The sequence below is a fragment of the Xenopus laevis genome, chromosome 4L (genome assembly GCF_017654675.1).
Source record: "Xenopus laevis strain J_2021 chromosome 4L, Xenopus_laevis_v10.1, whole genome shotgun sequence".
Classification (NCBI taxonomy): domain Eukaryota; kingdom Metazoa; phylum Chordata; class Amphibia; order Anura; family Pipidae; genus Xenopus; species Xenopus laevis.
In genome coordinates, this window is record NC_054377.1 from 85,025,669 (window position 1) to 85,050,801 (window position 25,133).

General features: G+C 36.2%; 1 protein-coding gene across 1 annotated transcript; it reads right to left on the reverse strand.

Annotated features, from left to right (window-relative positions):
• Window positions 1-396: 396 nt before the first annotated feature.
• On the reverse strand, window positions 397-15,947 carry LOC108713653 (G-protein coupled receptor 54). Its single transcript, XM_018257176.2, has 5 exons — window positions 15,251-15,947; window positions 7,801-7,925; window positions 6,887-7,022; window positions 3,763-4,001; window positions 397-1,198 (listed from the first exon to the last, which is right to left on the reverse strand). Exons 1-5 carry the CDS (start codon window positions 15,513-15,515, stop codon window positions 824-826), a joined length of 1,140 nt encoding a protein of 379 aa, XP_018112665.1. The 5' UTR covers window positions 15,516-15,947; the 3' UTR covers window positions 397-823.
• Window positions 15,948-25,133: the final 9,186 nt, after the last annotated feature.

Below are 25,133 nucleotides of genomic sequence, written 5' to 3' on the forward strand. Positions count from 1 at the left end.
CATTCTTTGATTTTACTGGGAACCACTCTAATGCAATTCCACAGCCAACTAGTCATGCAGTTCAGGCTCTTCCTTTCGCATCCTGCCCTGACACACGTCAATAGAGCCTTATTAAAGAAAAAGAGAATGCTGGAAGGGGTTGTCTTAACAAGAAACTTATTTTGTAAATAAAAGCACTTGCAGTTACTTATGCTTGGTCTCGCTTCCTCTTGTTCTTCAATAAAGCACTATCCATTTAATTGGAAACTGATGTTAGATTGCCAAGATTACAGAAAATACTCAAGATCTGGCCTATACTCATATGTACCTGCTACAGTAAAATCTAAACATAAAATGCAATGAAATGTATATATATATATATATATATATATATATATATATATATATATATATATATATATCTTAATGTGAAGGGTTTTTTTCCAAGAAAATGTGTGTGTTCATTTAATTGTAAGTTCTAAAAATTGTATGTCTTTCCTCTTCCAAATTTGTTACATGTACATATTCTTCATGCACTCATGTTCTCATCATATAAAAATACTGAAAGGAAAAAAAGATTTTCTCCAGAAATCATTTGAAATGAGTATGCTATAAGGTCCAGACTGAGATTCAAAATAAGCCCAAACAGCCCCCACAGGCCCAATGAACAGTAACTGGCTATGGCATCATACAGCAGCTCCTCTGGCATTTGCCAGAATCCATAGATTTCAATTCCAGACTGCTTGCTATAATATAAGTTATTCTCTTCAATTTAACCAAGTCACTCGAAAGCATCCATCTTGATTTATTAAGTGCATGTAAAGAATCCAAAAATCTGATAGTTCTACTTAAGCTCATTATTGGTCGACTCCATGGCAACAAACTTCATCTCATTATTTGCAGTTGCAGAAGTAATACTTGCATCCCTTACTTTGTTTCGAAACATAAAAGGAAATGCTTTCCTGAAAGACTTTCTGAAGCTTGCTCCCATAAAGCCATAGACTATGGGATTGATAGAAGAGTTTGCATAAGACATGCAATTGGCCCACGTTTTGATTTTGTAGGTTGCATAGTTGGCTTGAAAGCCTGGGTAAAATCCTTGAAATAGGCTGAAGAGCTGAATGGGACCCCAGCAGATAGTGAAAAGCAGAACGATCACTATAACCATCTTGGAGATTTTGCTTCTCATAGCAATAGTTCTTTCTGATAGCAGCTGGACCTGGCATTAAGAAGCAGAAGAAGTTGGTGTAAAACAAGAAAATGAAAGAGAATGTGGGAATATAATTAAAAATCACAAATTATGTTTAAAATGGTGTTTTTGAAAATGTTTAGCGCAGCTCGCAATGTAAAATCATTTGCGGGTGAATTTTACAACGCAAAGAAAAAGTTGGTCTTAACACCTGCTGTGGAGTTTTGTTAGATATTTTGTTGCAAAATGCGCTTTGCATTTGTGAAATTTTATTACATACTCTGCGAGTGCTCACATAAAACATTTGGTTGCAAACTTAGCAGGGAAGTCGTTGAGGTCTGTAATTGGTCACAAAGGACACATGGTCTCTAACGTTTACAATGGTCCTTGTGAACTTTTTGCGCTAACAAAGCATATTACATTCCCCCAAATGAGTCTTACATTAGATTCTACATCAAATAACAAAACCAGTAAATCAAAAAAGTTACTAATACTTTCTTTGATATCCCCTTAATATTAGTAGTTGTTGGCAGGAATATAGAGTATAAAGTACTGCAACTGTAAAGTATAACATACAATACTGCATCTGATCTGGCCAAAATAGCTTCCAACACACAGAGACATATTAAAGGTATGGGACATGTTATCCACAATGCTTGGGACCTGTGGTTCCAACACACAGAGACATACATACCTGTACTTCCAACACACAGAGACATACTAAAGGTATGGGACCTGTTATCCAAAATGCTTGGGACCTGTGATCTTCCAGGTAAGGAATCTCCCTGTACCATAAGTCTACTAAAAATATTTTAAACATTAACAGTGCTGTCCAACTTCTGTGGTACAGAGGGCTGGAATTTTCCAATTTTTGATTTATTATACCCCGAAACTGCAAATAGCACGAATCCGAAAATACTTCAACTAAAACCTGTTGAGGTCCCTTAAAGCTTTTGAATATGTTAAAGGCTTTCATGATGTTCTGTTTTTTTCGGTGGGTTTTGCTCACAATTCAATCTATTCAAGTTTTTTTCCGCCAAAAACTTGATTGATTTGAGTATTCATGTTTTTCACCCCAAATTCAGTGCTTCGAGTTTTTTGCATTCAAGTTTTTTCATAAATTAGAAAACATTTGAGCTGTGAGTTTATTCGAGGTAGAAAAAAGCCTCATAAAGTTCACAAACACGACCTTTGATATATAACCCCCTAAGTATATCTTAGTTTCTTTCAAGTACAAGTTACTACTTTATTATTACAGAGAAAAAGGAAATAATTTTTAAAAGAAATTGCATTATTTGGCAAAAATTGGGTCTATGGGAGATGGCCTTCCTGCTATTCTGAGCTTTCTGGTTAATTGGTTCCCGGATAACGGATCCCATACCTGTGTTATGGTATGATGGTATTACCCTCATATACCTGTAACTAAAATGTCATGTTCTTTCAAAACATGTACACGCAGTGCTGACCGTGCTCAAACCCTTTGCAAGTCAGCATTTTTTTTATTACGACTTTGATTCCACATTGATCTGCTGCTTTATGTTTCTGGCACTCTGTAAATTGTATATCAGAGCTGTAGATTTTATGATCTATGGCACAGTTTATGTATAGAATATTTAACATTTCTACATACAGACAAGTATTTTGTTCAAAAAATGTATTCCTTTGCCTTGCAATGCACTGTATCATGTAAGCAAATTATATGAAACTCAAAAACAGGAATGTGGATGGAACAAATGAAATAAAGTCTGAGATGTTTCTGCAAGCAAAGACACAATGGGCTTTATTATTAGTAACAAGAACTAAATTCACACAACTATGTATGGAAGTCTCTTGGATGATACATGCTAGTAAAGAAGAGCAAAGATAAAAGTCCAGACTATAATGACAAACTGAGGGGGAAAAAGCTATACTTTACATTTCCTGTATAAACAATTGGGTTAAATTTGGTCATTTCAATTATAATTGTAAAAAACTGTGTAACAATACCAGGGAATTCCCTACCGCTTTAGTTGAACTGAAGAAGCCACTTAGATGATTGGTGAAAAACAATTCGGGGAGGGTTATTTACTAAAATCCAAATCTATCAATTTTTTTAAATAAAAAAACCATGATCAAACTCTAATACCCGATTTGACCTTATTTGTTATTAAAAAAAAGCTCGATTTAATCGGTTCGGGTAAAAACATGATAAAATCGAGTGAAACCCTGAATTGTATGATTTTTTTTTTTTGGAGGTTTTTCCCGAATCGCTGGAAAAGGTTGGATTTTCTGGTTAATTCCAGTGCAGACCACAGAAACTTCCAAATAGGATAGGGACCTCTGCCATTGACTTATATACAACCTTTGTAGGTCTGAGATGGAGCTTCATCGGGCTTTTACAAATCTCGAAAAATTCGAGTTTAAAAGAAAAAACTAAATTCAGGTTTTGCTCCAAAAAGCCGGAGTTTAATAAATAGCCCCCTAAATGTCCAATTTCTCTACTAGATATTATATATCATAACCTGGATAAATGAAACTATTCATAGACATATTCCTAAGCAAAGTGATCAATGGCTAATAATGACTATGACTTAAAAGAAAGAGGAATAGCTTACCTGGTAATTGTTGTCAGTTGGCTCCACCACTGGCCGACCAACCCTTTTCAGCATCAATGAGTAACACAGACATATGGTCAATAAGGGCAGCAAGTAAACAGCTAGGAACTGGTACAAGATGCAGACCTTCTTCATAATATCTGATGGGAATTGCTCTATGCAGTAAGTCCTTGGCCCATACCAGTAACCCTTTTGGATCTTTTGATAAGGTATGATGGGTGTGGACAGAAGTAGTGATCCTGTTAAGTAAAGACATGGAATGCTCATTCTATTTATATTTAAGATAAATAATGTATTTTTTTTTTTTATAAATCTTTCTTTATTGTTTTAAAAAAAAAAATACATAAAAAGGGAGGGCGGAGAAAATAATAAAAGGGATACAGAAAGCAAAATAGGGAGAGGAAGGCAAAGGGGATATGTATGTAAGTACGTTTACAACATGTCCTTTCTATAATTTTAATTTTTGTAGCCCTAAAGTCGTTAATGATAAATCTGGCTTATTGTACTCCAACTAATCCATATTCACCTTAGCTATCCCATATCACTTTAGTTTAAAGTTCTCTAGCCATGGTTTCCTTATTAATCTATACTGAGTTAAATTATTTTGTATTGTAATTTCTTCTAGTTTCCTAGTCTCTTCTACTAAGTTTATGCATTCACATTTTTTTTGAGTTTATCAGTTATTTACCCCTCCAATTTTTTTTTATCTATCTGAAATAGAATCAGAGGTATGTATATAAATAATGGTTTTTAATGTGTTTAAATCACTCAGTTAGCTTAATAAAAAAAGAAAATAATCTCTTCTAATTGGTTCAACAAGGTAAAACTACATGAAGATAATGCATCCAAAATACCTGTTTTAACAAACGGTCATCAGGAAACTAGTCAAAGTCTATAACTTAAATGACCCATGCAAAAAATATTTATTAAATTACCTGAGATACAAAATTTGGGTATTGTACATAAAGAATCTACTGCGTCATTTGTGCAGACTAATCTGAAAAACTGACCAAACTAGAATCCATGATTTACCTTATTTATCACTGAAAAAACTCGATAAAATCTGTTTGGAAAAAAATCCAGAATCGCTCAAATTTTCATGAATGAATGTTAGAATGCAGATTTTAGGCTGAAATGGGAACTTTGCCATTAACTTCTATAGGACCTGGACAGCTTGGAGATGGAGTATTTTCAGATTAGACTTTTAGCAGCCTTGGGGTATAATAAACCATAAAAAAAACTCTAAGGGGCAGATTCACTAAGCTCGAGTGAAGGATTCGAATGAAAAATACTTCGAATTTCGAAGTATTTTTTTGGTACTTCGACCATCGAATTGGTTAAATTCGTTCGAATTCGAACGAAATCGAACGAATCGAACGAAAAATCGTTCGACTATTCGACCATTCGATAGTCGAAGTACTTGCCCTTTAAAAAAAACTTCGACCCCCTACTTCGGCAGGTAAAACCTACCGAAGTCAATGTTAGCCTATGGGGAAGGTCCCCATAGGTTTGCTAACCTTTTTTTGATCGAAGGATTTTCCTTCGATCGTTGGATTAAAATCCTTCGAATCGTTCGATTCGAAGGATTTAATCGTTCGATCGATCGAACGAACGTTTAGCGCTAAATCCTTCGACTTCGATATTCGAAGTCGAAGGATTTCAATTCGAGGGTCGAATTTCGAAGTATTTTTAACTTCGAAATTCGACCCTTAGTGAATCTGCCCCTAAAACTTATTGCTTTGTTTCTAGTGAAAAAAAAACTTAAAATTTTCAATATGACTATGAAGATTTTCATTCATCCAGGTCATGGTATATCTAGTATAGGGCAATCTAAAAACAACTGGACTTGCTAAATAATCAATGAAGACGTTTCACTACTCATCCGAGCAGCTTCTTCTGAAGAAGCTGCTCAGATGAGTAGTGAAACGTCTTCATTGATTACTCAGCAAGTCCAGTTGTTTTTTTTGTTTTTTTAGATTGACCTATACTAGATTTAAATTTTTCAAGTTTTTCCATTCGGACTTTAATAAAAAAATGTAATAAAATAAATGGGTTTTTGGTTCAGAAGCAATGTATATATTATATTATAATATAATATATTATATATATTATATTAGCTTCTGCATAGCCATGGCTAAACTTGTTGGTAGTAAAAAGCTTTTAATGCCAGATAAACTGAAATCCCAGAATATCAAACACTTGTTTCATATTCCAATTCTACATCATACTCAAAGTACAACTCCTTTAAATGGCTCTCTACAGAATTATAGAAAGAAAACCTTCCCCATATGAAATAGGACCTTTGAACTTATATGTAGGTGCTAAATGAGTAGACACACACTTTCTGGTCCTCTACTGATTTTTTCATGCAAAGCACTGTCCATCTTAAACATATTTTTAGTCTACTTAATGGTTGATGTGCCTACAATCACATTTTTTATATCACTCTGCACAATATAATTGTGTTACACTTACCAACCCTTTTAGAGACTCTGTGACTTATCCAGTGTTAATATAATATATTGAATTAAAGTCATAAAGCATGGCAGAACTGATTTTTGTCTTTTTAAGGAATAAGATATCCTACAACTCTTAGGATGAAAGAAGAAATATAGCTAATACACAAGTTACCACTGTTAGAAGGCCTACGAGTGATAGTTACAAGCAATGCTAATTTCCCAGAAGTGGTTTGATCCAAATACATTTTTGTACAGACTGTTTCCTGGATAAAGCAGGAGATATACTGTATATGCTCAGTGTGCTGTGTACAGAAGTTAGTCTTAAAGTAAATCTATTGAGTAGTGGGGGAACTAGCGGGAGAAGACCCCAAGGTGCAAGCACCACCAGGAGGATAGTTCATTTTGCTGAGGGGCCCGGTGCCAGAAAATGACAACCCTGCTATTGAGGAACGCAGGACAAAGCTGCTATGGTATGGGGAGAACAATATAAAACACAGTGCTACGTATAGCAATCTGAAAAATTAAATTTTTTGTTGAAAATCTGGGTTCAAGTTTTTTGAATATTTGAAAACTATATAAAATTCATGCAAGCACAATTTCTATATTTACTTTAGTTTACCTTTATCTATTAAGACATTTTTTTATTTACATGTGTATGTTTGTACCTATCCATATGCAGATGCTAACAAGCATGGCTACTTTTGGGGTGCGATGACGCAGAGATCTCAGTGGGTATAGTGTGGCATAGCATCGGTCGGCACTCATTGCTGTCAGGGTGATACAAGTGGCTTGCACTGTTACCTAGATGTAGAAATAAAGGAAATAATTAAAGTAACTAGTGAAACAGAGTCTCTAATACATTTTTGCTTTAACCTTATTCACTTTGGATTGTAACTATCTAATATTATGGTATTATGCAATGAAAATTGTTTCCCTTTTTAAGACTGGAGATGTAATGGTGCCATTATTAAATTGATATAAAAATTATACCTCAAGCCAGATGTATGCGCAATTCTTGCTATGAGTAAATGGTCCAACATTTGTTCTATCCGTTTTTAGCTCAAAACTCAATTACAATAATATCAGAACAACTCTTCTTTTCATACAGCTTGGTAACTAAGTCGTTTGTAAGTAGAAAATTGTGGAAAAATGTATTTTTCTTTTCATTTATTTCTTTTTTAAATGTGCAAACTAACAAAAGAACTTTTCAGTATTTTTTTTACTTACATAAGTATATTCCGAATTCATAGAGGCACACCATGCTCTATAAGAATACAATTTTTTTTCTTTAAAAAATGGATTGTTACCATGGCAAAGAAGCCTTGAATTTAAAAGGATTTCTTTGTAAAATGACTCCAAAATAGCCCTCTCATTATACTCTGCTTCACAAGCATAGAAAATAAAGATGTATTTATTCCAGACAAAAATGCACTCATAACCAAGCCATGGCTGGCTGGTATTATAATCATGGAAGCCAATCAACATGTAAACTAGTTGTGGTAAAGAAATGTATCACATGATGACAATCTGTTCTATATTATGTAGTACTTCCTTTATTTCAGAATATAACATGAGTTACCTGCTGTAAATAGGCCACAAACTTGCACATGAAGTCTCCAAATATCCAACTGGGAAGAGGATAGAGCGTTGCAGTAAAAGGCACACAGCACACAAGGAACATGATATCAGTGGATGCCAAGTTTGCTGGGGGCACAGAGATGCAAAGACATAAGGAACCATGCTATGAACCAAACATGAATGATTGTAGCATACATTCTGTCACCTAAAAGGGCATTCATTTGGCAAATAAACCGTACAAACTTTAGATACATGGGGCACTCTGGATTACCTTGGCTCATATCTGTTTCAGTGGAACTTCAGTATTATATATTTACAGCTCAACCAAATATTTCTATCAGTCTTAAAGAGAAGTAAAAAAATAAATATTGAATCCCTCCTTTAAAATATACCACCATCTTCTGGTCATAGTTAGAATAGGACTTTTGGATTGGACTTACCATTATTATTATAACTGTACATTAACTGGGTGTATACATAGTAACATAGTAAGTAAGGTTGAAAAAAGACACACGTCCATCAAGTTCAACCTTTTAGTTTTTTTTTTTAATCTGCCTGCTAGTTGATCCAGAGGATGGCAAAAAAAAAACTCCATCTGAAGGCTATCCAATTGCCTCAGAGGGGGAAAAAATTCCTTCCTGACTCCAAAATGGCAATCGGACTAGTCCCTGGATCAACTTGTACTATGATCTATCTTCCATAACCCTGTATTCCCTCACTTGCTAAAAAGCCATCCAACCCCTTCTTAAAGCTATCTAATGTATCAGCCTGTACAACTGATTCAGGGAGAGAATTCCACATCTTCACAGTTCTCTCCGAATATTTAGGTGGAACCTCTTTTCTTCTAATCGGAATGGGTGACCTTGTGTCAGATGGAAAGACCTACTGGTAAATAAAGCATTAGAGAGATTATTATATAATCCCCTTATATATTTATACATAGTTATCATATCGCCCCTTAAGCGCCTCTTCTCCAGTGTGAACATCCCCAATTTGGCCAGTCTTTCCTTATAGCTAAGGTTTTTCATACCTTTTACCAGCTTAGTTGCCCTTCTCTGTACCCTCTCTAATACAATAATGTCCTGTTTGAGTGATGGAGACCAAAACTGTACGGTATATTCTAGATGGGGCCTTACAAGTGCTCTATACAGTGGAAGAATGACCCCTTCTCCCATGACTCTATGCCCCTTTTAATACAGCTCAAGACCTTATTTGCCCTTGATGCTGCTGACTGGCATTACTGTAAAATTTCAAAAGAGGCTGGCACAAGCCTAGACTCACGAAGTAGTAATGCCGGAGTCAGGTTGTAAAATAGTTAAAAAAGCTTAGATTTTATTGTCCATAATTAAAACAGGCCTGATGCATTTTGTGTCTTCCAAGGATACTTACTCATAGGCACGAAATGCGTCAGGCTTGTTTTCTTAATAATGGACAATACAATGTAAGCTTTTTTAACTATTTTACAACCTGACTCCGTCATTACTACTTTGTGGGTCTAGGCTTCTGCCAGCCTCTTTTGAAATTGTCCTGGTGTTTGACTCCCGTTACTGAAGGGGGCGTGTGCACCTGGGCCCAATAGTGATAGCGGTAAGCTCATATAGGACATTTTTTAAATGTAGTAGATACTGGTTAAACTATTGTGTTTACTTCGTATACATTGACCATACAGGTTTACATTCAAAAACAACCAAGAACCTATACAAGATGTATAGAGAGCACTGCCAAAAAGGCTTACATTCTAAACATTAGTATGATGTAGACAGGTATGCTCTTAAACAGTTTGGATTTGCTCTTAATTTTTTATATTATTTTTATTTGTGTTTTTTTAACTATTTAGCTTTTTGTTCAGCAGCTCACAAATTTGGAATTTCAGCATCTTTTTGATTGCTAGGGTCTAATTTACCCCAATAATCAGGCACTGATTATAATAACTGTATGGAAAATGAACAGGAATGAAATGAATGAAAGAATTGCAGCCTCACTGCTTTTTTTTTTTTTTACCTCCTTTTAAAGGTGATGAAGTTGAGGGCCAAATGTAAAAGGGGCAGTATTTGTAAAATGGTTGTCATTTATTCATTTAAGTGTTCAGTGGCTATAAAGGTATTTGTAATTGTAATTGCTGTTGTAAGCAGCTATCTGAATCTTGCTATTTTCTTCATCAGTGGTTCTGACTTTTGAAGCCAGCTGATTAACAGACCAGGGAACAAGGATACAAGGGACTGTAAGCAGTATTGACTGTTGGTGAAATGACCTGCTATATTGTTTTAAAAGTCAGATCCAGGAATGCAGGAAAGGATTGATAAACTGATATGAATTTTAATAAAATGAATACGTTATATATAACTTTCATGACAATAAACATTTTAATGAGTCTGTACTGGAAAGTTGGCTACAAATTAATTTTGTTTCATTAAGGGTTTACATCCCCTTTTAAGTGCAAACTGCTCTAAATAAGATGCAGGGGACATTTTTATTAAAATGATGTTGAGTAAAGTATTTATTTCTGGAGAACAATCTGAAAACAACTCAACTGAAAATGTGTTTGGAAGGTCGAACAACCCCTTTAGGGTGGTGGCAGACGTGGCTACACAGGGAGATTAGTCGCCGAGCGACAAATAACCTCTTCTTCAGGCGACTTATCTCCCCTAAATGTCTTCCCACCAACTAGAATGTAAATTGCCGGCGGGATGGCACTTGGATCTCTTTATATTTCTAATGCCTCACGCGGAAACTTCCAGCGACTTTGGAAAGCCGAAGCGATCCGAGTGCCATCCCACTGGTGATTTACATTCTAGCCGGCAGGAAGGCATTTAGGGAAGACTAGTCGCTTGAAGAAGAGGCTATTTGTCGATGTGCGACTAATCTCCCCGAGTAGCCACGTCTGCCACCACCCTAAAGGGGTTGTTTGCCTTCCAAACACTTTTTCAGTTGAGTTGTTTTCAGATTGTTCTAAAGAAATAAAGACTTTTTTTCAACAACTTTCCATTTTTTTACCAAAATCTAAATTTAAAGTTTAAGGTTCCTGTCTCTGGTGCTTCAGTCTGGCAGCTCAGTAATTCAGGTGCTAAACTATTACAATTTTACAGCATTTAGTTGATACATTTCTTAGCAGCATCTCTGGAGTATTAGTAACTATTGTATCAATTCTAACAGCTGCCTGTAATGAAACTCAGGGATTCTGCTCAGCAGAGACAAATATTAGAAGTATATCAACTAATGTATCATTTAGAACAGTTTGGAGGGTTGGTGACCCCTCCTCCCAGAGCAGCTTTAGAAAGGTGAAAAACTAGACTTACACTTATATTAAAATGGTCACACATAGAAAACAGAAAGTATTTGGAAAAAATCTTTATTTCTGGTGAACTGTCTGAAACCAACTGAACTGAAAAAAGTGTTGGATGGTGAACCCCTTTACTATTAAAGAGGATGATCTGAATAGGACTGTAAAAGGAACAAGGAGAGGGACATTGACCACATACATTAAGGCTGATAAACCTCAAGCCAGAAAGAGCAGCCTGAATCTTCTATGCACAAACACTGTCAATAGTGGTGGGAGGTTACAGTGGGCTGAGGTTAGAAATCACTAATTGTTACTCATATACATGCTGTGACCTATAGAGGGCTATTTTTTGAAAACTTTTTATTTTTATTAGCTATATACTTCTGCACCACCATACCATTCAAATAAGATGAGTAATATGAAACATTTCTCCTGATAGCTGATTTTTGGCTAACAAGTCATTCCTGCTCGTTCAAAGACCTTTTACCTGTGGGGCAGAATCATTTCATTTCAGTATTGATTTAATGCAGTATATTTTGTAATGTTGTTTCATTTATGCTGGAAAACCCAATTTGTACAGATTATATGCCGGTATATTTGTTGAAAAATCACACAATGTATATTGTTCAGATAAACAGGAATGTGGTCCCTTAATGCCTCTCATATAACACAAGGGAAGAGCAAAACTCAGTCCAGACCTCTCAGTTTTGCCTCAATACAAAACACCATGCTTGTATCATTGCTGTTACTGGTCTAGATTATAACAAGCCATTAGTTTAAACAAAGCCCCTCATTAATCTACTGTATACAAAAGATTGTGCTATACACACTTCTGGAACATGATATCCAATCTCAAAGCAAGCTACCTATCATTACCCAGTGTAGTGGGCACCACTGCCTATATATAAGAATTATGTGTAAAGCAGCTGGACTTTCTGAAAATCTTGAAAATGTATTACCAGTCATCCAAGCGGCTTCTTCAATTCAACCAAGTGTTAGGGTGTTTGTAAATGTAATTGCTGCTGAAAGCTATACCAGCCAAGGACGGGTCCGTATTCAACATTTTTGTGGCACTGTATTTGCTGCTACATTTGTAATAACTAGTCCACAGCCTGTCTTCAATCCACCACCAGCACAACTAGAAGCCCTCTCCAAGCTCCCCATTTCTCCCACAGATAACTGCTCTGCTGACTGAGTGTGTCCAAAAATCCACTTTGCATTATAAGTATCCAAAAGTATAAACAGATAGTATAACCAGAATCGCTCTTATGTCTGGGGAAATAAAACTAAGAACAACGCATGCCATATATTTTAGTTCCACCAGCAAGGATAAGGAAGCTGAGAAAGTCCTAACACTAATCTTGACACTGAACCTTATGGAGTATTTGTTCTTTAGAATATATCTCCATCTACTGGCAATTTTAAGAAACTCACCTAAAATATTAAGCTGGCAATTTTGTTGTGGCATATAAAGATGAAACCAAAAATGATTCTCCTTCTCTCTCTTTTGTCTCTTAATTTTGAGTGCCCTGCTGTGTCGATATTGTTTTGCATCCACATGTGAGAACAACATAAATGCACAATGGTTGAACTGAGTGTTTATTTGTTCTGTGTTGAGGACAGGAAGCAAAGAATTATTTTGAAATGTAAAATTAATATCATGTTTTAAAGATCTGGGTCAATTCAGTATGTGATGCTAAAAAAAGCTGTGAAGCTGTATCACAACATGTATTTTGTAAATACACATGCCCTGGCTTCCTCTCTGTACTCATCTCCATTTAAAACTAGACTGCTGTGGCCTGTCTCTGTCTCCTGCTTGTCCTGGCCACTGATAATGTTAATGCAGGTGTATATGATTACTATGTTCACAATGAGCACTATGTGGACATGCCGACGATCTAACATTGCTGTAGGTTCCTGGGAACAGAGAAAGTTATGTCAGTCACATTGAGTTGGAGGTGATGTGATCCTTTAATAAGCTGTAGTATTGCGTTCATTTGGCTTGCTGTAGGGTGCATCAGTTTCACCCCAAGGACATACAAGTAGGTAAAGCTGGCTCCAGATGAAAATGTGCTCTGGGGAAATTAGAATGCAAACTTCACTGGGGTATGTGAATGATTAAAATATCTGTCCATATATTTAGATTTAGAGTTCCATTTCAAATCCAGAGAGGACTGGTGTCTATTTACAGTATGTAAGTAAATACCACTTAATTGTACCACTAGCACCACTTAACTAAGTCTGTGCTGTACATACAGGTATAGGATCCATTATCTGGAAACCCATTATATAGAATGCTCCAAATTATGGGATGTCATCTCCCATAGACTCCAGTTTAATCAAATAATTAAAAATTTTGACATTGATTTCCTTTTCCTCTGTAATAATAAAACAGAATTAAGATACAATTAATCCTTATTGAATCCTATTTTGTTTAATTTATTTTAAAATGATCTTTTAGTAGTCTTATAGAAGGACCCCCTTATCCAGAAAAACCCACGTTACAAGCATTCGAAATAACTGGTCCCATACCTGTATTGTGCACATAAACTAACATTACCAACTAACTGCAGCTGTAATAACACACACACAGCTCCTATTACTGACTAGCTTCTCCCCACTAATTCCAAAGTATTGTATGTACCAATTGTGTGTGATAGCACATACACTCGCATGTACAGTACATATTAACATACAAGCTGTATTTCCAGGAAAACATGGTGATAATATAGCTGAGGGAAAAATTGGACAGTAGTCTTATCTTGCAAGCTGACATTATTACATTATTAGAAGCCCATTGTGCAGACACAGGTATTACAGCAAATTGTACTTACTGGAGAAGAAAGAACAAAACACCTGCATTTATCACAAATGTTATTGGATTATTGCAGCTTTATGTGCTGTGCTGGTCAAAGGAAGGGGCTGATATAGATTTGAAGTTATTGGATATTGCTATGAGTTATATACTTATGAGTTTTATGTTAGCAATTTTACAATTGTTATAGCTGCATACAGCAGCACAATGTTAGTTTAAATCATAAGGCTCATGTCACCCAAAACTGCTCTGTTGTCCCCAATTTACTTTAAAGGAAACTGCTTGGTAGAGTCACTTATCAATCCAAAACTGCTCGGATGCACGTTACCCATGATTTGATGTCCTATGAGAACAAACACAGTTTTTTTGCAAACTAAAAAGAATTCTATAATAGATGAGAAGATAAGGAAAATTTAGGACAATTTCCAGACCCATGTGCAAAGAGCAAAAATGCATGCAAATCGCCATTTTTTTAAAAACCACAATGCAGGGTTTTCAGTTTTCAAAATTCTAGCAAGAGGCATCTGAAAATACCAATTTTGAAACATATTACAATCTTTTGGTATTATGTCATAAAATGCACTAAATTTGTCCAGGTCCAGTAACCTATAGCAACCAATCAGCAGATAGCATATAGTGGTTATCTGTTTAAAAGCAAATATCATATTGGCTTCTATTGGTTACTGTTCCTGGGCAAACTTAGTACCTTATATTACAAATGGGGGTTAGTTGGTAAATTGTGCATGAGTTACATTCAAGTTTGGCTGATGGCAACAGGGATGCAAATTGACACATTCTCAGCGTGCTAAAAAGGCAATTTAATAGTGGAAAGTTATTTGCATTTGTAGGATATGGACTCTCTTGTGTCTTTGCACTATGTACTTTGCACCTTACATCTTATTCAGAAACAGCAAAGCAGACATCCTTTTGGCACAAGGTGCAGGTATAATGTATAAAGGCAAATATTACATTTGTTTAATATTGTCTAAATGCAAGCAACTTTGTAGGCATGTTTACACATATGACTTACATTTGTGTTTGTTAATGAGCCTTTATAACCCCCGTAAATAATATCTCAGTACAATGATATGCTTATGTCAAACTAGAAGTTACCTCGGAGTTTCCTGACCTGTATAAAAACACTCGGCCTTCGGCCTCGTGTTTTTATATGGTCATGAAACTCCGAGGTAACTTATAATATCCTTATATTTTACAAAAGGGGGTACTTTATTCACTATATTACTTCCTGATCTGAAATATTTAACTGTCTGGTAATATATAAAATATACAACTTTAAGCTCCTATAGTCTGAGCACCCGTGTTTGGTATACCCAATGTCCAATTGCTTTTTCTTACCTATATAAAAGTTTGTGGCAGTCCTCATCTGTCTGTGTTTGGAGATGACATAAATAACAAGAGAGTTTCCAATCAGCCCAACCAACATGATCAGGGCAAAGAAAAGAGGCACAAGCCAGGCATCAGTCAAGAATGGTGGGGTTCCAGTCTCAGTCCGGTTCACCAGGGATTCATTGGTCCTGTATACATCCCCCAACATGCTGCTGTTTATAGTCCCCCAGGACAGGTTCAGCATCTCGTCAAGTATTTCTTCTTCGAGAGCCATCAACAGGTATGAGGAAATTTAAATGGATTAAAGAGTAGAAGCTCAGCTGCAGCGTTAATAGAAAAATGCCCTTCTATTTATTTTACAGAGAAACACCCATATTGTAATGCTGCATGTTGAATCAGAGTGAAGATGCTTATTCTTTAAAATAAAAAGAGTTGCAGATGAAATGGTAAAAGCCTTTCCATGTTTAATTCACTTGCTTTGTTTCATTGCTTTGCAGGCGCTTTCCTCTTGATGGTCTTGTTTGTGTAATTCCAGGACTGTGAGAGGTTATGTTCTGCTTCCACAAACAGAGCAGAAGTGCCAGATAACTCTATTCCGTGATTTATAGTGCAAATGGCAACACGTGGAATCTGCAGAGTGAAGAAAAATCCTTGGTGTACAGTTGCCAGGCAGCAAAGCACATCCCAGTTACTGTAATGTTTTCTTTTTTTTTCTGGGGGCTCTGCATGAATAGAACCTTTATTTAAATGCTCATCACACACAAGAGCTTAAAAACAAAGACCAGTTGTATTTACCTATTCCATCATTCCCTAAACTAGTACCCATTACTAAGTTTTCCTGGTGCAATTTACAAAATTATACAAGAGTCCTTATTGGCACCTGATGAGTTGCCCCTGTTGTGTGTGTATTATGAAGGTAGGGATGTTAGATTACAAGCTCCAAGGGGTAGTTCTCTTTTAAGCACTACCTAACATGTTGGCACTGTATAAATAAGGGATCATGGCGTCTGTTTTATGCTCAGGTATATAGGAGCTATTATCTGGAATGTTTGGGAGCAGTTTTAATATGTGAATATTCTCATCATATTCTTTCATGTTAAGGTTGTATTCCAAGAACTTGTGCAATGTTTTAAATGTGTTGGTGTTTTTCAATGATTTTAATTACTTTCAGGTTCCTAGGGTTACTGAGACCTGAGATCAACCAAACCAAAACCTGGGATAGAGCAGAAGAATACAGGGCTACCTATATGCGTTGTGTCTATAAGTGATCAATGATTGGAGTTGAAATGCACACTACTGAACTGAAGGTTGGCCATGACCATGTCCCACTTACAAGCCTCCACTTTCCTTATAGGTTCAAGCTGCAGTCATTAGCCTGCAATTCACTAGGAGCAGATAACATATAAATATTGTTCTTTTTTCTAAATAATACAGGATTGGACAATAGGGTGATATATGTCTTTAGACAAAGAAGAATTAACATTCTAAAATCATGGGTAATAGTGCTTAGCAGAAAAGTACCATTTATGTTTTTTGTACTCTCTACACTTTCATTAACCCATTTCCCGGACTTACACATAAAAGACATTCAATACTTGTGTGAGTACAATCAAAAAAGATTTATAATAGAATGTCATTGAAACCTTTGAATGAATGGCAAAATAATAGTCTAATTAAACCTATTTAATGCTAAAAAACACATTATATTCTATGCAAAAGATTACTTTCACAAAAAAAGATCACTTTCAAATGATTTAACTGTAATTATAATTTGAATACGTGAGTCATACTGTAAGTATTTGCTCTGAGCAGCTGAATGGCTTAAATGGGCCATTGGTTTAAAATAATCAATATAAACAGACAGTGTACCTTTCACATATATAATGTGTATATATTTATATAATATATATCAATATATAGCACAGCAACAGAGAAGAGCTAACATTTAATGGATGAAATAATATATAATGTACTATAGGTATGGGATTCATTATCTGGAAAGCCATTATCCAGAAAGCTCTAAATTACTGGAAGGACGTCTCCCGCAGACCTTTTATCCAAATAATCCACATTTTTATATGTGATTTCTTTTTTCTCTGTAATAATAAAACAGTACCTTGTACTTGATCCAAACTAAATTATAATTAATCCTTATTGAAGGCAAAGCCAGCCTATTGGGTTTATTTAATGTATAAATTATTTTGCAGCAAACTTAAGGTATGAAGATCCAAATTACCGAAAAAGACCCATTATCAGGAAAACCCAAGGTCCTGTGCATTATGGATAACAGGTCCCATACCTCAATAACCAATTGGCAGGATATTTTTGCAGAATGGCATTAATTACATTGTTATATATTTGATTAGAGCAGATCTACCAAAGCTTCCAGGTATGGCCAGCAATTGTAGGCAGAATATGCTTTTTAGGGCCAGTGTCATCTTCTTTTCATTAAAGTGAAACAAGTAACTGCACCAGTAGAGGCATTCATCAGCCCAAAAACGGTTCTAGTGCATGTCAGAACTTGCATATCCCTATAAAGAATGATCTGCCTTGTAGAGTGGCACAGATATTCATGAGAAAAAGAAAATTGGGATGCCAATCAGACATGTAGGCCCATGTACACATGCACCTGCATGACAATGAATTCATTTTCTCGTAAATAACTATATTTATGCCCAAGGTTGCATGGGAAAAATTGTTCCTATTTAACGAACGCATCATAATTTAATTGTTTTAATAGCTTTGTTTGTGCTGTCTGGTTAGTAATTCTATTAAAATGAGGGATTTAGTCTGCCTTTGTTATGGAACTATTCCTGTCAATTACATTCCTCTTATAGGATAATTAAAGACTCAGTTAAACGTTATTACAGTGAGTAAACTTTCTTAAGGGTTAACAAAAAATCTCAAGCAAATGACTTTTGATGCAAGCAAGTTACTCTAGCTTTGATGGCAATTGCTGAGATGGAGCAAAAGATTCTATTGTTCTGATGTGACTAATTCCCTTTAATTTAATAATTCTGCATAATCCCCCAAGATTAGGGATGTAGCGAACCGCCGTTTTGGTGTTCGCGAACGCCGTTCGCGAACACCGGCAAAAAATGCGAACGGTTCGCGAACCGTTCGCGAGCTTCGAACACCCGCAAAATCGTTCGATTCGAACGTTCGAAGGATTTTTCGTTCGATTCGAACGTTTGAAGGATTTTCATCGTTCGATCGAAGGATTTTCATTCGAATCGAACGGTCGAGGGATTTTAATCGTTCGAACGAATGGAAATCGTTCGAACGAATGGAAATCGTTCGATTTTAGCGGTCGAATGGTCGCGAACTCAAATTGCGAACGTTCCCAAACGTTCGCGAACATTAGGCGGACGCGAACGGTCGAAGTTCGCGCGAACAAGTTCGCAGGCGAACTGTTCGCTACATCCCTACCCAAGATTCATTGCCCAACGCACTGCAGGCCTCTCACTACTCAGAGGCACTGGCATCTAGTCCTTGCTAAATGCAATTTGGTTCAAAGCAAGAGTGCAGTGCTGGTAGGAATAATGTTTAAAGTAAGAACATAGCTTCCTAGAACCTTGAATCCCTTTGTGCCCTTGGCATAAGTGTTCTGAAAGACTTGTAGGCAAAGTGGTGCCAACAGATGCCCCTGCATCCCCAGCCTTTGCCTCTATTCTGTGTGCAGTGCCAAGATCAAATTCCATCAGGGAAAGGTGCATTTTTTTTAAAGAAGCTGTTCATTCTGTAATTAGAATGGATCTGTTATAAATATGATGTTACTATAGACTCACAACTTGATTAAATCTAAATTTTACAGACATGTCAATTAAATAGCACAACAAAGATGCAAAATGGTGATGGGCACTCAAAGGCCACTCAAATGTAGTAAAAAAATAATCTCTGTAGCCTTACACAATTCATGGTCCAAAAGCACGTAATCATAGGCCTATGGTTAAGTGCTTTTTGAGTACGAAATGTGTAAGGCTACAAAGAGTTCCTTACATAAAGGATTTTCTTTTTTATTTCTTTTATTTGGCCTTTGTTGATCCTTTGAGTGGCCACCATCATTTTGTATCTTTATGGGTTTCTGATTTCCTGGTCAAGGGTCTGGGGCTGATGCAGTGTTTTTAACAAAAGAATCCTTTTTTGGGTCATGTTGTAGATATCTGTTACTGTAGATATCTGTTACTGTAGATATCTGCTTCTTCTCTCAGCAGATGTCCAAAAATAGAATGTTTTGCTATACAATTCAATTACATGGGGGAAATAACTAAACAAAAGCAGGAGGGACCAAAAGTTTTTTATTTAATTATTAATCAAATGTGTCTACAAATCTTCTGTTCCAGAATGGAGTGATTAGGCTATGGGGACTAAAAAGAAAAATAATACAAAAATAGCATACATATGAATTATGTTAGGGGGTCATTTAGAGAGTATTATGTGGATAATTGTCTCACAATAATCTAAAGTTCTTATTCATTCAAGTTACTTTTTATATACCTCATGTTATTCATAATTCAGCCAGTTGCAGAGTGACAACACAAAAACATTATTTCAGTTGAATAACCACACATCATGCCATTGTATTCCCACACCATGCTAATTCTGTATGGTAGTAGTATAGCAACTTGTTATCATCTTTTATTAAATATCACTCCCTACTCGCTATACTGATGTGTTCTTTTTTATCTTCTTTTTCTTATTCACTATTTGAGTCACTAAAGTAAATATCAGCACCTAGGACGTGTAGGCTTTTCTGTTCTTTTATTCATGATCTCTAACTTGCTCTTCTCCCAAGCTGCCATGATCTTGGCATTTACTTAGTGAATTGTTTGTGCTCTGTGATCGCGTAAATGTGATTACTTAACTAGAAAAACACGACTTAGCCTTTAAATGCTGAAATACACAGTTGCTTTTTCATTGCCAAACTGATAAATTAGCTACTACAAAATAAAGAACGAATTGCTGGCTTCTAATCTCTAGTGGACCAACTTGACAATAAATTTGTGTGCTTGCTACTCCTAATCACTTTAACCAATTTAGACAAATCGAGTAATCGAGGTAATCCTCACCGCATGGAACAGGATGGCCTGGGTGTCCAAACCCCAGGCCCTTCACTTGCAACGAAAGCGATTCTACTTCAAATATACAGCTTAGCTTGGCACTCACCACGTATGTCTGATGGCCCGGGTGCCGTGCCCCGAACCTGTAGCTTAGGCGAAACCAATCCTCAATAATGAATATGCACGCACTCCTGCAGCCGTGACAATTGAGGTAAAAAGTGTAGCTTTATTTCTTCATGTTAAAAGCAGCGTCCTAACGCGTTTCGTATCAAAAGATACGTAATCATAGGCACATATGCCTATGATTACGTATCTTTTGATACGAAACGCGTTAGGACGCTGCTTTTAACATGAAGAAATAAAGCTACACTTTTTACCTCAATTGTCACGGCTGCAGGAGTGCGTGCATATTCATTTTTGAGGACTACAAAATAAAGTACATTCTTGCTCTACCGAGAGGAAAGTATTTGGAGAGAATTAGCTATAAAAATGTTCCAAATGGTTTAAACCTCAGAACTCTACATGGTTTTGCTAACAAACACATGGAAAAAAAGATTAGAAAACTATCTTGGAATAAGGAAGGATTTTCCCCCTCTGAGGCAAATTGGAGGGGCTTCAGAGGGTTTTTTTTTGCTTTCCTTTGGATCAACTAGCAGTTAGGCAGGTTTTATATAGATAGAAAATTTTGAATTCCATAGACATGGGTTTTTTCAATCGAACTTACTATGTTACTGTTAATTATTTTCAGAATATATGAGTGGTAGTTTTCACCAAGCTAACTCTAATTAGGGCATTATGAATTAGAATAGAATGTTAAGAATTCTTATTCCTTCTTTAAGCAGATACAGTAGAACCCACATTTTACATCCACTGATTTTAAGTTTTCCCTCATTTTACATTGTTGTTTTGTGGTCCCTCCTATATATTGTGCACAATACATTTCCCTGATTTTACATTTTCCTGGATTTTATATAATTTTTTTCTGGTCCCCTGAAAAACGTAAAATGGGGGTTCTACTGTAACTATGCACCCACAGGGAGAAAGCTGTTCAAAATAAGCTGGAACGCAAGCAAAACTGTGTACAGGTATGGGACACATTATCCAGAAACTATGAATAATTGTATCACTTTTTTACTATTCAAAAACAGTATTTCACATGTTGCTTATATGTTTACCCCATGATGTTTTCTAAGTAAGCAGTAGAAGGATGTGGCTCTTGCCAGTGACCCATGTTGTTGATGAATGGCATTGTTAAACCAGATTTTCTGTTATGCCAGTGGTGGTTAAATAGAATGGAAGGTCTCTTTATCTAAACAGCATGGAAACTGCTGGAAACTATGAGTCTCTGCAATAGAAATTGGGTGGGCTATTCAACCAATTTTTGTAAACATCATTAAATGTTTTTCTTCTGTGGTCTTGTGCTGTAAATACATGTGAAACAGAATTTGTTAATATAATAATTACCAGTTGTTTAAAATGTGTCTTTTTCATAATCCTAAAATATTTCTTGATTGTGAATGGATGTTTTTAACATCACTATATTTATTATCGCTAGATTATAATTACTAAATTAGTACACAAGACAGTTCTATTTTTCTACTCATGTCCTGTGTGCACAGACAGTGTGTACTGTAGAACATTGCCCGCATCTGTTCTAGAATAAATAGTCCTCTTTTGCATAGCCAAGGTCCTGTCTTATATTTACTATAAATATCACTTTGTACAAAGTGTGATATTCAGCTGCAATTAACATATATTGCTTTATTTCTCTGGACTTCTAGATTTGTAGATTTTTTTGGAAACCCCTCAATTATGAGTAAAATGACATTCTTACTGTTCATTTACCTTGCCATCTTCATCAGCATCAGAGCTAACCAGAAGCTATAACATTGTGTGCTGTGGAGCATTGGTGGTTTGGTTGACTAGGAGGATGTAATGAAATTGTGGCCAGCTATTGGGAATCTGGATCCTTCTAGAGAACATTTTGAGCATGTTTTGCATATTTTGCATTTTCATTAAAAAGACTTGCTTGCTACAGATGATAAATCCGCAGAACATTCCACCTAAATTATGTTTTTTAAAACTGGCCCCTTGTTTCTGTGTAGGGGAGCAGAATAATGGCCAGCTTCTGGGATATGATAGCTCTAGTAGCAAAAGACAAAAGCAGACAGGTGTCTTCAAAGCCTTTATTTGAAGGGCTTCATCTCAGACAAGAATACAGTTCAGCAAAGTTTCAGGCTTACACCAGCCTTTCCTCAAGCTACTGATTGCACATAAGTGAACACATTTTATACAATTTGGTATAGCGCCATCTATTGGCTACTTAGCACTTAAATACAAACAGGTGAAGTACCATATAATACATCAGTCACAATGTTACAAAGTGTCGTTATATACATTTCAACATCTTATAATTGTTCTCTTCCTTAATGTGGTGGAAGCATGTCCATGCTTCCTACACCAGTCCAGTATTTTAATGTCTGAAAAATATAAAAACAATTTAAAATCTTTTAAAAAGGAATTTACCGAAAGATTCCCTATTTAAACCTGACGGTGAAAGGGTCCCCAATAATCTTATCCATCTCACCTCTTTTTTTAAGAACTCTTTAACTCTATCACCTCGACGGTGCATCTTAGGGACTCCATCTACCTGCTTCCTACACCAGTCCAGTATTTTAATGTCTGAAAAATATAAAAACAATTTAAAATCTATTAAGAGAACAACGATCCCAGATAGAAGCTCCTGATAGGGGCCAAAAAGATAGACATAGGTTAAACGAAGGAAAAAGCTTGGCTTTTGTGTCCAAATATAATTCGGTGAGTCCACATATTTCGAAAATTTTGCATAAACATTGGGGATTACTTAAGGATGGTATACCTGGGGTTCAGGAGTTTCAAATACCACCTATGATGTCTTATATGAGAAATAAAACCCTGGGTTCTTTTTTTTTGGTCAAATTTGACATAGGCAGTAGCGGCAAGATACAACAACTGTTTAGACCAGAGAAACAGGGGACTTTTCCGTGTTTGACATGTAACTGTTGCTCAAATTGTCAGCGGGTTGATGTTATCCTTCATTCACATAAGGGCACCCCCATTAAAATCAAGGGCCACTTTACCTGCTACTCCTCCTTTGTCATTTATGTGATTAAATGCCCATGTGGTCTTCAATATGTGGGGCAAACCACCCGTATGGTGAAGGAACGCATACGTGAACATAAATCAGCCATTAGGACAAAGAAGCAGGAGCAGGCAGTTGCATGTCACTTTTTGGAAAAGGGACACGGTATACACCAATTAAAATTTCAAGTTGTAGATGGAGTCCCTAAGATGCACCGTCGAGGAGATAGAGTTAAAGAGTTGTTAAAAAAAGAGGTGAGATGGATAAGATCATTGGGGACCCTTTCACCGTCAGGTTTAAATAGGGAATATGAATTACACAAAATCTTTCAGTAAACTCCTTTTTAATAGATTTTAAATTGTTTTTATATTTTTCAGTCATTAAAATACTGGACTGGTGTAGGAAGCATGGACATGCTTCCACCACATTAAGGAAGAGAACAATTATAAGATGTTGAAATGTATATAACAACACTTTGTAACATTGTGACTGATGTATTAGATGGTACTTCACCTGTTTGTATTTAAGTACTAAGTAGCCAATAGATGGCACTATACCAAATTGTATAAAATGTGTTCACTTGTGCAATCAGTAGCTTGAGGAAAGGCTGGTGTAAGCCTGAAACGTTGCTGAGCTGTATTTCTGTCTGAGATGAATCCCTTCAAATAAAGGCTTTTTAAGAAAAATACTTTGGATGGTGCTGTCTATATATAAAAGTTGCAAAATTTCGGCTGGAAGTGGCTGCCTGAGACGTGCACCTGATTGACACACTAACTTGTTGGTGAGTGCTGACTTATCTACTGTGTTGTTTCTAGAGCACAGCAGAAGTGCTCTCTGCACAAGCAGCCCTTTTGTGCTCTTGAACTTGTGCAACAGGGTCATGTACTGTAAATATCACCTTTTCTTTTCCATGACATACTACCAAGAACTAGTGTAAAGCTTAGAGCCAGCAGAACAGACTCTTAAAATGCTATCTGTTAAAAAGAGGTCATATTGCAAATGTGGTTCACTGTACACAGGCCTGTATTGTCTGGTGATTCATCCACATCTGATCAAGTAGAAGTTACTGACCTGTTTATGGTGCCAAAATGACAACCCCTGAGTGGTGAGCTGGATGATCGTTCTGGTGGGCGCACACTGTATGCAGACACAAAGGTCAGCGAGATTGGACCCATCAGCTGTGTGCTAATTGGGATAAGATCTGATCACTGGCAACTGTGTGAATCTTTGCATTTACTTTATAACTATCATACACCATTAAACAGGCCCTTGTTTGTGTTTAGCTTTTAGGGAGTTCCAGGCACATGTAATCCCCCTTACATGTGCAATATTGTGTACTGTATATTTTTATATGATTCAGAATAATATTCAATATTGTCCATTTTGTGGAACAGCAAAAAATATGGTATATATACAGTTGTCTCCTCATATGTTCCTGTTTTTCTCATCCTTGTCTGGTAAACAGTATGACCTTTACTCAGTAATTGTCTGTTTTGCTCAGTAAATTGCTTCTGCAATAGAACTCCTTTCATTTTCTGACATAAAATTGCTTATGCTATGCACTTCTATTGAATCATGTTATTCCTGTATGTATCATTTGCAACCGGGGTACACAAAGGCATTCTTTTGTGCAGTTTTTTTCTAACCCAGTGTATGCACCAGGCTTACTTGTAACCACTTGCCCCAGTGTAAATCATTTTATGCCGTGTGT

Coding starts and splice junctions, on each gene's coding strand:
- LOC108713653 (XM_018257176.2), bottom strand. CDS start 15,515: ATGGCTCTCGAAGAAGAAATACTTGACGAGATGCTGAACCTGTCCTGG. Junction 4,002..6,886: donor TAGCATCTGCATATGGATAG/GTACAAACATAC, acceptor TTTACTTAACAG/GATCACTACTTCTGTCCACA. Junction 1,199..3,762: donor CAACTGACAACAATTACCAG/GTAAGCTATTCC, acceptor TCTTAATGCCAG/GTCCAGCTGCTATCAGAAAG.